Source organism: Lepus europaeus, chromosome 16, assembly GCF_033115175.1.
Source record: "Lepus europaeus isolate LE1 chromosome 16, mLepTim1.pri, whole genome shotgun sequence".
In the NCBI taxonomy this organism is placed as follows: domain Eukaryota; kingdom Metazoa; phylum Chordata; class Mammalia; order Lagomorpha; family Leporidae; genus Lepus; species Lepus europaeus.
The window spans coordinates 89,861,715-89,880,185 of NC_084842.1; the positions used below are offsets into that span (position 1 = coordinate 89,861,715).

The 18,471-nt window shown below is 54.8% G+C and overlaps 1 protein-coding gene across 2 annotated transcripts in view; it reads right to left on the reverse strand.

Annotated features, from left to right (window-relative positions):
• The window catches only part of HTT (huntingtin), a 173,676-nt gene extending 160,119 nt beyond the window's left edge, over window positions 1-13,557 (reverse strand). For both annotated transcript variants that reach the window (XM_062212855.1, XM_062212854.1), the window contains exon 1: window positions 13,227-13,557. In XM_062212855.1, coding sequence (XP_062068839.1) covers window positions 13,227-13,441 — 215 coding nt within the window. In that variant the 5' untranslated portion in view covers window positions 13,442-13,557. The remainder of the gene's footprint in view (window positions 1-13,226) is intronic.
• Between the last annotated feature and the right edge of the window lie 4,914 nt (window positions 13,558-18,471).

Below are 18,471 nucleotides of genomic sequence, written 5' to 3' on the forward strand. Positions count from 1 at the left end.
CCCACACGGACTACAATGGATGGGTGCTCGATGCCGTGACACACAATGTAATTTCTACTCACAAAGCAGGCTGCTTCTACTTCTCAAAATTATTTTTAAATGACTACAGTCACATTCCATCTATGTAGGATCTTTGAAAAGTTCACAGGCAGTGGCTGGAGTTATGGCACAGCTGGTTAGGCTGCCACCTGCAACACCAGTATCTGGGTTCAAGTCCTGGCTGTTCCACTTCCAACCCAGCTTCCGTCTAATGCTCCTGGGAAGGCAGGGGAAAATGGCTCAAGTACCTGGGCCCCTGCCACCTATGTGGGAGACCTGGAAGAAGCTCCTGGCTCCTGGCTTCAGCCTGACGCAGCCCTGGCTGCTGTGACCTTCTGGGGAGTGAACGAGTAGATAGAAGATCTCTCTCTCTCTCTCTCTCTCTAACTCTGCCTTTCTAGTAAATAAAATAAATTTTTATTCATGGATAAAAATACATATTATGAAAACTATGCATGTTTAAAATTAAACATTTAAAAATTTTTTGCATCAAGACAAACTTTTTAAGTATTTATTTTATTTATTGAAAGGCAGAGTGACAGAGAGGGAAGAGATTCTTCCATTCACTGGTTCACTCCCCAGATGACTGCCAACAGCCAGGGCTGGGTCAAGCTGAAACCAGGAGCCAGGAATTCCATCTGTGTCTCCCAGGTAGGGACTCAAGTACTTGGGCCGTATTTCACTGCCGTCCCAGCAGCATCAGCAGGAACCTGGGTCAGAAGCAGAGCAGCCAGGACTCCAATCAGCCCTCCAGTACAGGATCTGGCCATCCCAAGTGGAGGCCCAACCGACTGAGGCACAACGCCCACCACAAGATAAACTTTCGGAATTCCACCTTTCCAGACTTTCTGAAGTGCCCTCAAAAACCTCAATCAGACATAAGCAAAGGCTAAGGGCGTCCAGATCCCCAAGCAGCTGGAAGTCAGCCTCCTATTAAGCTTCTCAGCTGAGTGCAAGGAGACGCCCAGCCCAGTCCCAATCACTGCAACAAACCTGTGTAGCTTCACAAGTCTCCCAGGCTGGCCTCATACAAGCAAGTCACGGGAGGAGGAGCCAGAGCACAGTGCTAGCTAGAGACAGTGAAACCAGCAGACACCCGAGTTATCTGAGGGAATGCTGCTACCAAAGAAATCAAAACTGCCCCGTACAAGCACCCAGGACCATCTAAATTCCTATCGCAATCCTTAGATCCTGAAAGTGCGCTTGCAGGCACGGCCTATTAAAACTGCTCAGGTCCACTGAGGGCACAGTCTCTGAAGGCGCTGCACACGTGGCCAGGGGGACCACAGGCAAGGAAGCACCTCCAAGGGTGCAGTCAGAGGCCAGAGATGCCAGCAGGAACAGACGGGGCTCCACGCACAGAAGACCCAGGGCCCAGGGAGACCTATTCCCTGGCACTGCACAGCACACTCACAGCCCACACGGTCACTCGCCTGCCTGCTGTGTAGTAACTTGCTGTCCCATAATAGTTTGCTAAAACCTGCTGCACTGTATTTTCAGGGTCCCTGATAAAACCAGACATAACCAGCTGCAGCCAAAATTGCAACTGGAGCCTGCTGCCCAGATGAACTCAGAAGGAAAACAGTGTTCCCTTGAGGCACGCGGCAATGGTGATGCCGCCAGCGTCCCAGCCCGCCAGGCAGGCAGAGCAGGCCTTGCTAAGGCACACCCTCCCGGACTCTCCACTCCCTCCCCCTGCACCCAGCAGGCTCCGTCACACGGCTTCAGGAGCCACCCTAACTGTGCGGACTCCTCGCTGACAGAGATGGACTTCATTTGTTGGTTCTATCTCCCCATCTCCTTACGCCAGTAGAAGAGTCTCTCAGGGGAGGCTCTGCAAGTCACACAGGCGAGTGGGCGGGCCTGCTGCTGGACAACAAGGGGTCTTCCCCAGCCCTGCCCAGTAAGAAGTCCTCACTACTGTGGACCAGTGCATGTGTGTCCCATGCTTCCTCCTAAAGGGGTTCTGACCGAGAAGTTACAGTGTGCAGACTACCGATCACCCACCAACACCCCATCCTTGCTTCCTGGACACACGGCCCCCAGTCAGAGGGGATGCTGCCCAGCCTCCCTGCCGCTAGCCACAGACAGGTGACTTGGCCCTCACAGATGAGGTGGCAACGAGGTGACATGTGGACTTCTTCACAGCCCTAGGCATTTCCCTTCATCTCCCTCCAATCAGAACAGACATGCCCAGCACATAGGTTCTGCTTATACCAACAGAGACAAGAAGCCTGCAGAGTAACAGAATGGCCGCACCTTGGGGCTGTAAGTGACCAGTGAGAAACACATGTCCCCGGAACTCCCCATCCCCACAAGCCACTCACTCCAAAACCGCCGTGTGGAGACAACCCAACATCCTTCACCCGGTAGATAAGTAAACCGCTACAACCAGACAATGCAAAACTGCTTGGCAGTAACAAGGAACACTGGTAACAGAAAACAGGAGGAATCTCAATACACTACGTCTAGGGGAATATGCCAGACTCAAAAACTACGGTGGATGACATCAATTATAGAACATTCTAGAACAGACGAAACTCAAGAATGGGACACTGGCAGTAATTTCCAGGGATTAAAGAGGAGTGTGCTGACAGCAAGGAGACATAAGGAGTTTGGGGATAACAGAACTTTTTTTAAGATTTTTATTTATTTATTTATTTGAGTGGGAGAGAGACAGGGAGAGGCAGAGAGAGGTCTTCCATCTGCTGGTTCACTCCTCAAATGGCCACAATGGCCAGAGTTGGGCCAATCCGAAGCCAGGAGCCAGGAGCTTCTTCCGGGTCTCCCATGTGGGTGCAGGAGCCCAAGGACCTGGGCCATCCTCCACTGCTTTCCCAGGCCACAGCAGAGAGCTGGATCAGAAGTGGAGCATCCGGGACTAGAACCTGTGCCCATATGGGATGCCGGCGTTGCCACAGCATCGGCTCCCAGAACCATTTTAAACCTTAACTATGACAGTGGTTATGTGTATTTATGAATCTGTCAAAACTCACAACTGTACACTAAATAAAGGCCTATGTTAATTATACTTCAACTTAAAAAGACATTGCTATGACAAAGTGCTCTGTTGCCTGTCAAGCAGCTTAGATTTTCTCTAGTTTAACACTGTCATTAAGAAAATCAAAGAACACTGACCATTCGAAGCTTTTTAGGAAGCAAACTACCTCACCTTCCCATTACCCTCTGATTTCCAACATGAAAACACGTCAAGCCTTGAGATGAACTGTAGCCACACGGCTGTCTCCTATGCAGACAGCACCCAATGACAGTCCGCCCCCTCTTTCACAAGGGCTGCTGAGCAGGACAGCATGAAACAAGGCAGACAAACAGCGGACTTTGGGGACAACAGTCAGTGCACAGATGCTCAGCTCTGAGATTTTAGCGAGAGAATCTACGCAGTACTGAGCAGAAAGGTCTGAGGCAGTGCAAGTCCCTGTGCTCAGATCCAACCTTCCCAGCCGCGACTCCAGAAGCTCAGCTGATGCTGCCCCAGCAGAGCGCCTCGTCTGTGTTCAACAAAACAGACTGCCAGCTAGTGACCGGGAAGGACGCCTCCTAACCAGATGATGTCCAAGGTCCCTCTCAGCTGTTGCCAAACTCTATAAGGCAGGCACTGACAAAGCAGCATGTAATGTCAATTATCCCTGCTGTTAAAAAGTACAGCCTGGGGGCCCAATGTGCTATCAGCAGAGCTGTCAGGGTTACCAAGGAAGAGGAGAGGAAAAGCTATCAACAGCTTCAAACTCACTACCCACATGCCTCACAAAGAGCTACCTTCCTTAAGTGAGACACAATTGAGCTAAAGCAAGTTCCGTCTTCCTCCTTATTTTGAGATATCCCCGAAGAACAGAGTTCGCCGTGAACAATAAGGCACCAGCTCACAGGCGGCCACTCTGAGCTGACGTCACAGGACTTTGAGATGACCACACCATGACTGTTGAAGACAGCTGTCGCCGTTACCCTGCAACATGCAGCTTCACTGCTCTGCTGTGTCTCTGAGCAGCGTGGGGGAAGCCGGCCGACTCCCCTTCCACAGACCCTGCCAGCACTTCTTAGGCCAGCAGAGCATCCGGAACCACACCTACACCTCACACTGTTGCAGAGACCCCACCAAGGAAAGAAGAGTGTTCTCTGTCGGAGAATAAGTCAGACAGACATTTAAACTGACTCACAGAGGACAATGTTGTGGCGCAGCAGGTGAAGCCATCGCCTGCAGCGCCGGCATCCCAATAGGTGCTGGTTCGAGGCCCAGCTGCTCCACTTCTGATCCAGCTTCCTGCTAAGGGCCTGGGGAAGCAGTGGAAGACAGGCCAAGCGTTTGGGCCCTGCCACCCATGTGAGAGGCCAGAACAGGGCTCCCGGCTCCAGCCTGGCCCAGCGCTGGCTGTTGCAGTCATCTGGGGACTGAACCAGCAGACAGAAGATCTCTCTCATGTGTCTCTCCCTCTAATTCTGACTTTCAAAATAAATGAATAAATCCTTAAAAAAAAAAAAACTGACTCAAAAGTTCTTGAGTCAGTCTTAACAGGATTCAGAAGACAAATGATAAGCAATGTGGGGCAACCCCAATGTCCTTAAATTCAGAGTCCCTCTAAATGAAACTAAGACAATCACCCCCAGGACTTTCATTTCAAACCCTCAATGACTCCTACTGTCAAGCCTTTATTATCAAAAAGAAGACAGCACACTTCCTGTCACGGTCAGCTGAGAAGAAAGGATGTATTTTTAAGGTTCTTTTTTAACTTTATCCAGAATTATTTTCCAACAATCCAAACTTTTTAAGGGAAAAACTCGGGTATAATATAATTAAATTTTAATCTTTTCTCTACTCAACAGATAGTGCTACAGTCACAAAACTCTGCTGGTAGATACAGTCTCCACTGGCTGCTGGTCTTAACTAAAATTCCAACTAGTTATTAATGCCTATTTTGTGTGAGAAGCATAAAAGCAAACCACCAACTTGGTACCAAACTACTGATTTTATCCCATTTTTTAAATCCAGTGTTATTTCCAACATGTGCATAATTTGACAAATTATACTTGTAAGAATGACACAATTTTTCTTCATTAAGCCCTCAATGCCAGCTTAAAAACACAGGCGAGCAGCAGACGCTCGGAGTAGTGTGAAGTCCCGCATCCCGTATCGGGGTCCTGAATCTGCTTCAGATCCAGCTTCTTGCTAAGGCACACCCTGAGAAGGGGCAAGTGATGGCTCAAGAACTGTGTCTCTGCCTCCCATGTGGGGGACCCAAATTAAGTTCCAGGCTCCTGGGGCTGGCGCCATGGCACACTAGGTCAATTCTCTGCCTGTGGCGCCAGCATCCCATGTGGCCACTGGGTTCTAGTCCTGGTTGCTCCTCTTCCAGTCCAGCTCTCTGCTGTGGCCTGGGAAAGCAGGAGAAGATGGCCCAAGTCCTTGGGCCCTGCACCCGCATGGGAGACCAGGAAGAAGCTCCTGGCTTTGGATAGGCGCAGCTCCAGCTGTTGCAGCCATTTGGAGAGTGAACCAATGGAAGGAAGACTTTTCTCTCTGTCTCTCCCTCTCACTGTCTGTAACTCTACCTCTCAAATAAATAAATAAAAATCTTAAAAAAATAAAATAAAATAAAAAAAGTTCCAGGCTCCTGACTTTGGACCTTGGCTGTGGCATGCATTTGGGAAGTGAGCCAGCAAGAAGATCTCTCTAGTTGTCTCTTCGTTGCTCTCTGCCTTTCAAATAAAAAAAAATTTTTTTTCCAAAAAATGCAGGCAAATAGAACCAAAACTTTCTAAGAAGTATCTCCTTTTTGTATCACACTGAAGAATACCCTTGTTCTGAGTGTGAGGACCAGACTTTATTTTCGACTACAAATATACAATAATGAAAAAAAAAAAATCCTCCCCCCAGTACGGCCCTCTGAAAGATGACAAAAGAGCAACAGTGCAAGGAGCAGCACAGCCGTGGAGGACTCTGGCCACCCAAGACATTTCTTACGTCCTCCCGCCTCTGTGTACCCTGTCTGAAATACCACCTTGTGACCTCATTTTGTACAACAAGCAGACCTGAAAGATCTAGAAAATTCCAAGGATCTCATTACCCCACAGAATTTAGACAACGAAGTCAAACTGACTTGTTCTACATGAAAAGTATGGAATTGAGCTGAAAACGGAACCACCTTGCTCTGAGAAGGAACTAGATAAATATGGCAACACAGTCCTAAAGCTTTAAGCACTTGGCCGGCGCCGTGGCTTAACAGGCTAATCCTCCACCTTGCAGCGCCGGCACACAGGGTTCTAGTCCCAGTTGGGGCGCTGGATTCTATCCCGGTTGCCCCTCTTCCAGGCCAGCTCTCTGCTATGGCCCGGGAGTGCAGTGGAGGATGGCCCAAGTCCTTGGGCCCTGCACCCACATGGGAGACCAGGAGAAGCACCTGGCTCCTGGCACGAAGCGCCGGCCGCAGCGGCCATTGGAGGGTGAACCAACAGCAAAAAGGAAGACCTTTCACTCTGTCTCTCTCTCTCTCTCTCACTGTCCACTCTGCCTGTGTAAAAAAAAAAAAAAAAAGCTTTCAGCACTTCTGCCAAGCACAGGCACTTTAACTTCCTCTAAGCTCACAGGCACACAACTGCAAGGACGACAAGGAAAAGCCAATGACCCACAGCCCGCTACAGTCACATTTTAAAATTACCGAAGAGCTAACTCCAAAAATGGGAACTCAGACCCCCTCAGCTAAATTCTTACTTTCAGAGTTAGGTTACGATTACGCAGGGCCAGCACTGTGGCACAGTTGGGTGAAGTCGCCACCTGTGAGCCAATATCCCACACGGGTGCCGGTTCGAGTCCCTGCTGCTCCATTTCCAATCCAGTTCCCCATTCATGGCCTTGGAAAAGCAGGAGTAGATGGTTCAAGTGCTTGGGTCTGTGCACCTGTGTGGGCGACCTGGAAGAAGCTCCTGGCTTCAGCCTGGTTATCGCAGCCAACTGGAGAATCAACCAGCAGATGGAAGATATCTCTCTATCTCTCTCTGAGTGTGTCTGTTTCTCCCTCTAACTCTTGACCTTCAAATAAATAAATCTTTTTTTTTTAAATAAAAAAGGATTATGCATAAAAATATGATCCCAGGTTGGACTCCCGAGAAATCTGAAGCACCCCCTCCTCGGCCTCTCCCCATTGTGGGCCCTCAGGGGCACCCTCACACCTGAGTGCGAGTGCAGTGAGGCCCAGGGCTGCGTGGCCTGCAGAGGGAGGGCTGTGAGTGGCCGGGCAGGGCCCAGGGCCTCAGAGTCCTCCGCAGCAGCTCTACGACTCTGACCAGGCTCTATGATGTGTGAGGGTGTCCCAGACAATTAGGACTTTTCAGGAAGATTTGTAAAATAAAGATGGGGATACCAATTCACTCAGAATTATTTTGTACATACACACAATTTAATACTTTGGCGATCAAAATCCATGGTCATTTAAGCAGGAATATCCTGCAATGTTCACAATAGCAAATGATGTGGAGATCACACAGAATGCTGGGCACTAAAATTCTTCAGCAGATATAAGGAACCACCTAGGGAGGACACTGAAATATCAGTTATGTTGTACTACATTTTTTTTTTACTAAAATGTCTTTAGACAGATGGAAGCATAAAAATAAGTATAACAAGTGCATTATCAGTAACAAAGGTAGCAGACCTGCTGTGCCAGTATTCCTGTGTGGGCTCTGGTTCAAATCCTGTCTGCTCCACTTACCCAGCTCCCTGCTAATGCACCTGGGAAAGCAGTGGAAGATGGCCCACGTGCTTGGGCCCCTGCACCCACGTGGAAGAATGGGAAGAAGCTCCTGGCTCCTGGCTTCAGATCAGCTCATCTCCAGTCATTGTGGCCATCTGGGGAGTGAACCAGCGGATGGAAGATCTCTCTCTCTCTCTGCCTTTGTCTCTCTGTAACTCTGCCTTTCAAACAAATGAATAAATCTTTTAAAAATTAAATTAAAAATAGATTTATTCAAGGGGCTGGCACTGTGGCACGGCGGGTAAAGCCACCGCCTGCAGTGCCAGCATCCCATACAGCTGACTTTGCCCTGGCCCAGTCCTGGCTGTTGCAGTCATTTTGGGAAGTGAACCAGTGGACTGAAGACCTGTGTGTGTATGTCACTCTGCTTTTTTTTATTTATTTGAAGGCAGAGTTATAAAGAGAGGGAAAGAGGGAGAAGAGGGCGAGAGAGGGAGGGAGAAGGAGAGAGAGGGAGAGGGGGAGAGAGGGAGAGGAGGAAAGGGGGAGAGGGAGAGGGGAGAGAATGTTCCATCCACTGGTTCACTCCCCTACATTGCTGCAATGGCCAGAGCTCAGATGATCTGAAGCCAGGAGTCAGGAGCTTCTTCCAGGTCTCCCACCTGGGTGCAGGGGCCCAAGGACTTGGGCCATCTTCCACTGCTTTCCCAGGTGCATGAGCAGGGAGCTTGATCAGAAGAGGAGCAGCTGGGACTTGAACAGCACCCACATGTGATACTGGCACCACAGGCAGCGGCTTTACCTGCTCAGCCACAGCGTCAGCCCCTGCTCTGCTTTTCAAATAAATAAATAAATAAACGCTTAAAGCCGGTGCCGTGGCTCAACAGGCTAATCCTCCGCCTTGCGGCGCCGGCACACAGGGTTCTAGTCCCGGTCGGGGCACTGATCCTGTCCCGGTTGCCCCTCTTCCAGGCCAGCTCTCTGCTGTGGCCCAGGAGTGCAGTGGAGGATGGCCCAAGTGTTTGGGCCCTGCACCCCATGGGAGACCAGGAGAAGCACCTGGCTCCTGGCTTCAGATCAGCACGATGCGCCGGCCGCAGCGCGCTACCGCGGCGGCCATTGGAGGGTGAACCAACGGCAAAAGGAAGACCTTTCTCTCTGTCTCTCTCTCTCTCACTGTCCACTCTGCCTGTCAAAAATAAAAAAAATAAATAAAAAATAAAAAAATAAACGCTTAAAAAAATGAGTCCTAAAATATTACCATATTTTAATATAGGAAGGGTAAACTGCTACCTGTTTTTGGCCAGTCTACAAGCTAACAAATGCTTTTACTTTTGTAAATGTAAGTTTACTACACCTCCCTAAAATCAAATAATATTTCATGCTATGTGAAAATTACATGAAATTCAGATTTCGCTGTCATCTGTAAACCCGACCGGAACACAGCCACACTGGTTCATCAGGTACCATCTGTGGCCGCTTGCCTGCTAAGGTGGCAGACTGGAGGAACTGCAACAGTTTGCCCACAGAGCCTGAAATAGTACATTCAATCACTGACAAAAAGTCTATTCATCCCAAAACAATGGAAAGATAAACCTTACTCATGGATCAGAAGAATCAATATCATTAAAATGTCTATACTGGCCAGCTGGTAATGGGTAAAGCCACCACCTACAGTGCCAGTATCCCACATGAGCACTAGTTAGAGACCCGGCTGCTCCACTTCCGATCCAGCTCTCTGCTATGGCCTGGGAAAGCGGTAGAGGATGGCCCAAGTCCTGGGGCCCTGTACCCATGTGGGATACCTGGAAGAAGCTCCAGGCTTCCAACTGGCCCAGTTCCGGCCACTGTGGCCATTTGGGGAGTGAACCAACAGATGGAAGACCTCTCTCTGTGTCCGTCTGTAACTCTGCCCCTCAATTAAGTAAATAAATCTTAAAAAAATCACGGCGCCAGCACTGTGCCACCGTAGGTTAATCCTCTGTCTGCGGCGCCGGCATCCTATTTGGGCACGTGGTGCCCAAATCCAGCTCTCTGCTGTGGCCTGGGAAAGCAGTGGAAGATGGCCCAAGTGCTTGGGCCCCTGCACCCACATGGGAAGACCCGGAAGAAGTTTCTGGCTCCTGGTTTCAGATCAGCTCAGCTCCAGCCATTGTGGCCATTTGGGGAGTGAACCAGTGGATGGAAGACCTCTCTCTCTCCCTCTCCCTCTCACTGTCTGTAACTGTACCTCTCAAATTCATAAATAAAATCTAAAAAAAAAAAAAAATTTAATCTGTGAAAAACTAATTAAAATTTTTAAAATAAGTAAAAATCTGTCCATGTTCACGTATCAGAAGACTTTTAATATTGTTCAAAGGGCATCCTCCAAACTGAGCTACAAATCCAAGGCAGTCCCTATAAGAATCCCAGTTGGCTTCTCTGTAGAAACTGACAAGCATATGGAGATGCAAGGTATTCAGAGTAGCCACAACAATCTTGAAAAAGAACAAAATTGGGGGGCCGGCACTGTGGCATAGCGGGTAAAGCCACCACCTGCAGTGCCAGCATCCCATATGGGTGCCGGTTCATGTCCTGGCTGCTCCACTTCCCATCCAGCTCTCTGCTATGGCCTGGGAAAGCAGTAGAAGATGGCCCAGTCCTTGGACCTCTGCACCTGCGTGTGAGACCCCAAAGAAGCTCCAGGCTCCTGGCTTCGGATGAGCACGGCTCTGGCCATTGTGGCCAATTGGGGAGTGAACCATCGGATGGAAGATTCTCTCTCTCTCTCTCCCTCTCCTTCTCTGTGTAACTCTGACTTTCAAATAAATAAATAAATCTTAAAAAAAAAAATGGACGTATTGGCACAGGGCAAATAAATGGAACAGAACTGAGAATCTAGAAATAAATCCATGCATTTGTGGGCAATCAATTTTCAGCAGGTGCTGGGACAACTCAATGGGACAAACACTGCTGGCACAATCAGCTACTCACACACAGAAGAATGAAACTGGACCCCTAACTCAATCCTACACAAAAATTAACTCAAAAACTCAAACTGGACCCAATCGAAATATAAGAGCTAAAACTGAGAAATCCTTAGAACAAAACAGAGGAGTAAATCTTTGAATTTGGATACAGCAATGGTTTCTCAGTTATGACAACCAAACACAAACAGGACCTCATCAAAATTTAAAATTTTTGTGTTGCAAAGCATGCTATTAAGAAAGTGAGAGGCAGGGGCTGTGGTGCAGTGACTTAAGCTGCTGCACAGGCCACCTACATCCTCAGTGTGCCTGGTCCGAGTCCCAGCTACTCCACACATCTCATACAGCTTCTTGTAAACACCTGGGAGGCAGCACATGATGGCCAATGTACGTGGGTACATGCTACCCTTGTGTGAGACCAGGATGGAGTTCCTGGTTCCTGGGTTTGGCCTGGCCCAGACCTGGCTGTTGCATTTAGGGAGGGAAGATCTTACTCTGTGTCACTCTACCTTTCAAATAAATAAATCTTTAAAAAAAAGACAACTCATTGGGGGCCCATGCTATGGCACAGAAGGCTAAGCCTCTGCCTACAGTGCCAGCATCCCATATGGGCAAAGGTTCAAGTCCCAGCTGCTCCACTTCCCATCCAGCTCCTTGCTAATTCACCTGGGAAACCAGCAGAAGACCGCCCAAGTGCTTGTGCTCCTGCACCCGTGTGGGAGACATGGAAGAAGCTCCTGGCTTCAGCCTGGCCCAGCTCCAGCCTTCTGGACATTTGGGGAGTGAACCAGCATACGGAAGTTCTCTGTCTCTGCCTTTCAAAAAAGTTTTTACAGATCACCTATCTTGTATGGGTCTAGTATCCAGAATATATAAAGAACTTTTGTAATTCAGCAATAAAAATATGCAAATACTAAAAAATGGCAGCAAGAGTTAAGAAAAAGCCTAGCTCCCCAACCTTCCCACTGAACCTCCTCGGAGAAAAAGACAGAGTGCTCTCATCCACTGGTTACCCCCCAAGTGCACAAGGGCCGAAGGCAGGAAGGGGGAACTCAAAACGAGGAGGTGAAGTTGCAGGTCTCCCACCCAGAACCCGGGCACTTGAGCGATCGTAAGGCTCCCCAGGATCTGCCCTAGCAGGAAGTGCACTCTGGCACGGGAGGTCGGAGCCTCCACCCGACTCATTTTTTCTTCCAATAAACGTAGTAACTTACACTACTGCAGCGGGGTTGTTACTGCAGCGGGATACAGCCCTAAGTGGTAACACCAACCATGGCTAAACTCATTATGCTAAGCAGACATCAGCAATGCTGCTGGGTCTGCCTTCAGAACCCAATCACGTCGCACCAGGCCCACTGCCAGCCAGAACCCACCACGGGCCTCACCTGACCGTGCAAAGGCTTCCAGCCAGTTTCCTTTTCCCGCCCGTGTGCCCCTTCCCGTGGAAGTCAACGAAAGTTCATTTCCAAGCGGGGCTTGGGCGCGCCAGGCCTCTGATCTAACACCCCAGCGGCTTCCCAGTCTATTCCGCCTGTGAGAAGGCGGATCCCCCGATGGCACTCCCGCAACCTCTGACCTTTCCTCCCGCCCCTGACCTCCCTGCTACTGCCCTCCCCACCCGGAACGCCCTGCTCCGCGGGCCTCACGCCGGGTCCTGCTCGGGTCCTGCTAGGGTCCGGCTCGCTCTGCAGGCCTTTCCTCAGAGGCCACCCTAGGCAAACGGCAACTCCTTCCCAGCCCCGACAGTCCCCGTCTCTGCCTTCACTTCCGGCTGACAGACTGCCCACTGACTTCTGCGTCTGGCTTCCCTACGTGCGCCCCACGTGAAAGCCCCAGGACAGCAGAGCTCCGTCCCGGCTGGGCCCGCGCCTGGACAGTGCCGGCCAAGCACACAGGAACGATTTCCTGATGGCGAATAAGCCGGAGAGGAACAAGGCAGAGACCCGAGGAAGAGCGCCGGGGAGTACCTGTCGAGACGGCCACGCAAGCTTTTCACCTTTACAACGAGCGGTACTCAGTTTTATTCCCAAATAAGCCCGCGCCTCTCCCCAGAGCCCGATTCTCCGACTGAACTCTCAGGACAAGGCCAGTGCAGCAGGATCACGAAGAACGGGAAAGGGGGCGGCGAAGCAGCCTGGCCGGCACAGCGAGGCTCCTCGGGGCCTGCCCGGAAGCCGTCCACGCGCGCCCCGGTGGGGAAAGCCCGCACCCCCCAACCTGCGCAGACTTGGCTGTGCTGTTTCTGTCTCAGAAATCCCCTCCCCAGGCCCAGGCCGCGGAGTAAGGGGCTGTGAGCAGCGAAGCCCCGGGCGCCCCTGCGGCGGGCACCGCGGGAGCGCGCCCCTCAGCGCGCCGGGGTCGGCCGCGGGGCTCGGCGGGCCAACGCGGGGCCGCGCTCGGCACGCGGCGCCCACTCGGCTCCCCCGCCCCGCGGCCCCGGCGGCCTGGCAGCATGACGTCACCCGCCGCCGCACGGCCCTCCCGCGGCCCCTCCAGCCCGGGGCGGCCCCGGACTCACGGTCGGTGCGGCGGCTCCTCAGCCATCGCCGGGCCGGGCGGCGGCGGCGGGGACGGCAGCGGGGGCGGCTGCTGCGGGGGCGGCGGCGGCGGCTGCGCTGGCGGCGGCGGCGGCTGAGGCGGCTGAGGCGCCGGCGGCGCTGGCGGCGGCTGCTGCTGCTGCTGGAAAGACTTGAGGGACTCGAAGGCCTTCATCAGCTTCTCCAGGGTCGCCATGGCGGCCTCTTACCCCGCAGGGCAGCCCCCCGCGGCCTCGGGCCGGCTCGCGGCGACGCGGCACCCCTCAGCAGCGAGGCAATGAATGAGGTTCGCGGCCGGGGGCAGAAGCGGAACCAGCGCGCCCGGCCATCTTGGGCCCGTCCCGGCAGCCCCCGCGGCGCCCCGCGTCCAGCGACGCTGCGTCGGCGGAGGCGGGACCACGCCGAAGCGGCGGGATTGACAGCTCGGGGCGGCCGTCTCTGCCTATGGCCGGCCGAGGCGCCGGCCCGTACCTCCCCCCCACCCCGCCCTCAGCAGCTTCGCTCCTCAGAGCCGCCGCAGCAGTTGAGAACCCGGCGCTACCTCAGGGCAAAGACGGCGAGGGGCGGGGCAAGGGGCGGAGCGAGGAGCGGCTGAGGTGGGCCCAGAGGGGGCGGGGCAAGGGCGGGGCGAGGAGTGGCTATGAGGGGCGGGCCCAGAGGGGGCGGGGAAAAGGACGGGGCAAGGAGCGGCTATGGGGGCGGAAAGCGGTGGGGCGGGCCCAGAGGGGCGGGGAAACGAGTGGCTATGAGGGGCGGGCCAGGAGGGGGCGGAGGAAAGGGGCGGGGCGAGGAGTGGCTCTGAGGGGCGGGCCCAGAGGGGGCGGGGGAAGGGGCGGGGCGAGGAGTGAATCTGAGGGGGCGGGGAAATGGGCGGGGCGAAAGGTGCCTATGGGGGACGGGGAAGGGACAGGCAAGGGGGCGGGGCAGGGAGCGGCTAGGAGGGCGGAGAGCGGGCCCAGAGAGGGCGGGGAGAGGAGCGGCTCTAGTGGACGGAGCGAAGGGTGGCTATAGGGAACGGGGAAGGGACAGGCGAGAGGGCGGGGCGGGGGGGGCGGGTCCAGAGGGGGATGGACAAAGGGTGGCTATAGGGAACGGGGAAGGGGCAGGCGAGGGGAGGGGGCGGGGCGGGGGCGGGTCCAGAGGGGGCGGGGCGAAGGGTGGCTATAGGGGACGGAGAAGGGGCAGGCGAGGGGGCGGGGCGGCTCTGAGGGGCGGGACCTGAAGGGGCGGGGAGTGGGCGGGGCGAAGGGTGGCTATGGAGGCGGGGAAGGGGCAAGCTTGGGGGCGGCTCTGAGGGGCGGGACCTGAAGGGGCGGGGAGTGGGCGGGACGAAGGGTGGCTATAGGGAGGGGGCGGGGCGAAGGGTAGCTATAGGGGACAGGGAAGGGGCAGGCGAGGGGGCGGGGCGGAGAGCGGGGGGCGGGTCCAGAGGGGGCGGGGCGAGGAGCGGCTCTGAGGGGCGGGACCTGAAGGGGCGGGGGTGGGCTGGGCGAAGGGTGGCTATGGAGGCGGGGAAGGGGCAAGCTTGGGGGCGGGGCGGGGGGTGGGCGGGGCGAAGGGTGGCTATGGAGGCGGGGAAGGGGCAGGCTTGGGGGCGGGGCTAGCGGGAATGAACCACACGGGCTGGAGCAGGTGCAGGGCTGGTGTCGGCGAACTGCGACCGGGAAGACCCCACGAGGGAAGAGCCCCTCCCCGACGTCTGCTGGAGACGCCGGCAGGTCGGGGCTGGGCGTGCTGGGTCTCCCTGCGAGGGGGAGCGGCCCCGGGGGGCGCAGACGCTCAGCGAAGGCGTGGGGGCGCCCCCTCGTGCCCGGGGGCGTTCAGGCTGTCGCCGAGGGGCCCGGGGCACCCCGTGAGCGAGCAGAGGGAGGTGGGCGCGTGCAGGGCGGCAGGTGCAGCCGGCCCAGCGCCGAGGGAGCCTGGCGGCCAGGAGGGGGCTTCTCCCCGCTCAGACGGGTGAGCGCTGCCATCCACGCGTGTTGTGCCTTTGTGCTGTGCAGCGACGTGTGGTGCGCACGTGTGAGTTCGCTGGCCTGGTGGGAGAAGGGCCTTAAACCGCGGCCATGGATCCCTCACTGCCCAGGGCTGTGTGCGCCTTCTGGTCTGTGTGCCCACTGCTTCCTGGGCAGACGCTGGTCATAGGGGATTGGGACCCCCCTCGCGACCTCTCACAGCCCGAGGCTCCAGCTCTGTTGGGCAGCTCGCCCAGTAATGAGTGCTCCTCCCTGAGAGGGAAGGGGTTAGCCCGCCCGCTGCCGGGGATGGCGCAGCCGGTGGGACCGGGAGCCCAGGTGCCCGGGCTGCCTGCCTCTGCCCCGAATGCACTGTGGGGTCCTGCCAGGAGGCCTCGGGAAACGCACTGGCGCCGTGGACCCTGCCGGGAAGCCCGGAGCTCCCGTCAGGCGCCTGGCCTGGAAACCCAGCTCCACTCCTGGCATATTCCAAACAGAGTAATTAAAGACTAATACCGCGGGCATCGTGTCTCCAACCCTCGCCGCTGGGCACAGTCCCTGGGCAGCAGGGACGCTGCCAGGGAAACAGGCGAGGGCGACACACGTTTTACAGCAGCACGCAGGACCGATATACACGCTGGGTGGACATGACTCCCGCTAGAGCAGTTCCTAGAGTCCCGTTCCCCACGTGCCTCTGTGAGTCAGCACATTACACTACATGACATTAACCGGGCCAGCTTCGTGGCACAGTGGTAAAGTCACCACCGGCAACACTGGCATCCCATACGGGCGCCGGTTCGTGTGCTGGCTGCCTCACTTCCCATCCAGCTCCTAGCCAACACACCTGGGAAAAGCCGCAGAGGATAGACTTAGGAGTTGGGCCCCTGCACCTACACGGGAGACCCTGATGAAGCGCCTGGCTCCTGGCTTCAGCCTGGCCCATCACTGGCTGTTCCGGCCATCTGGGGAGTGAGCCATTAAATGAAAGATCAATATCTATCTATCTCTGTTTCTAACTCTTCAAATAAACAAATCGTTAAAAAAAGAAACTGGGGATGGCCGGTGCCGTGGCTCAATAAGGCTAATCCTCCGCCTTGCGGCGCCGGCACACCGGGTTCTAGTCCCGGTCGGGGCACCGATCCTGTCCCGGTTGCCCCTCTTCCAGGCCAGCTCTCTGCTGTGGCCCGGGAGTGCAGTGGAGGATGGCCCAAGTGTTTGGGCTCTGCACCCCATGGGAGACCAGGGTAAGCACCTGGCTCCTGCCATCGGAACAGCGCGGTGCGCCGGCCGCAGCGCGCTACCGCGGCGGCCATTGGAGGGTGAACCAACGGCAAAAGGAAGACCTTTCTCTCTGTCTCTCTCTCTCTCACTGTCCACTCTGCCTGTCAAAAAAAATAAAAAAATATAAAAAAAATATAAAAAAAAAAAAAAAAAGAAACTGGGGCTGGCGCTGAGGCGCCTCGGGCTAAAGCCCTGGCCTGAAGCAATAGCATCCCATATGGGCGCCGGTTCTATTCCCGGCTGCTCCACTTCCCATCCAGCTCTCTGCTATGGCCTGGGAAAGCAGCAGAAGATGGCCCAAGTCCTTGGGCCCCTGCACCCACATGGGAGACCCGGAAGAAGCTCCTGGCTTCTGGTTTGGGATAGGCGCAGCCCCGGCAGTTGTAGCCATCTGGGGAGTGAACCAGCGGATGGAAGACCTCTCGCTCTCGCTCTCGCTCTCTCTCTGTAACTCTTTTAAATAAATCTTTAAAAAAAGAAATTAACCCCAAAGCACATGTCTTATTTTCATTTTTGATTTGAAAGGCAAAGCGACAGAGAAGAGAAACCTTCCATCTGCTACTTCACGCCCCAAATATCGCAAGAGCCAGTGCTAGGCCAGGGCCAAGCCAGGAGCCCGGCGCTCCATCGGGTCCCATCTGGACGGAGCCCAGCGCCCTGAGCCATCACCTGCCACCTCCAGGGAGTGCACGGCCAGCAGGAAGCTGGAGGGAGGAGCAGGCAATCTGAAGGGAGACAGTGTCTGTCCCACTGCGAGCCAAACGCCCACCTACAGAAACCTTTCTGAAAAAGAAACAGCACTCACATACATAAAAAACAGACTAGGAATTTCAGCACCAAACCATAGCTGTGTCTCTGTCTCAGTGGGCGAACTGTGATTTTTACTTTAATCTATTGCTTTTCTCAATTTCGTCAGATGTGGCGCAACGGCTACCTACTATTCAGGAGAACATTTTTAAATAAAAGAGGGCCGGTGCCGTGGCTTAACAGGCTAATCCTCTGCCTTGCGGCGCCGGCACACCGGGTTCTAGTCCCGGTCGGGGCGCTGGATTCTGTCCCGGTTGCCCCTCTTCCAGGCCAGCTCTCTGCTATGGCCCGGGAAGGCAGTGGAGGATGGCCCAAGTGCTTGGGCCCTGCACCCGCATGGGAGACCGGGAGAAGCACCTGGCTCCTGGCTTCGGATCAGTGAGATGCGCCGGCTGCAGCGGCCATTGGAGGGTGAACCAGCGGCAAAAAGGAAGACCTTTCTCTCTCTCTCTCTCTCTCTCTCACTATCCACTCTGCCTGTCAAAAAAAAAAAAATTAAAGAGTAGGTTTGGGTGGGGAGCTAAATATGAAACCCTAGCAGCTTACTGGTGATTGATGCCGCTGAGGACGAGCTGGGAGTTATTTAAAGCGCGGGGTGCACACCAGCTGGGGGCAGTCTTGAGCCCAAGGCCAGGTGGGCATTCCTGGGAGGGGAGGCTGGAGAAGGAGGGAAACAGAGCCCGAGCCCCCCGCCCCAGCCACCAGCCCCCTGCTCCGGGAGGGCCCTGAGAGCAGGAGCAGGTGTGAGATGACAGGCAAGGAACATTCTGGGGGCCGAATCCCTGAGCTACAAGGAGCGGCCGCCCCAGGTGCAGGCGGCAGACTTGTCCAGATGCTAGCCAGGCTGATCACCTCTGCTTTTTATCTTTAAAAATATCTTAGAGAGGCCGGCGCCATGACTCAACAGGCTAATCCTCCGCCTTGCGGTGCTGGCACACCGGGTTCTAATCCCGGTCGGGGCGCCGGATTCTATCCCAGTTGCCCCTCTTCCAGGCCAGCTCTCTGCTATGGCCCAGGAGTGCAGTGGAGGATGGCCCAAGTCCTTGGGCCCTGCACCCGCATGGGAGACCAGGAGAAGCACCTGGCTCCTGGCTTCAGATCAGCGCGATGCGCCGGCCACAGTGCGCCGGCCGCAGCAGCCATTGGAGGGTGAACCAACAGCAAAGGAAGACCTTTCTCTCTGTCT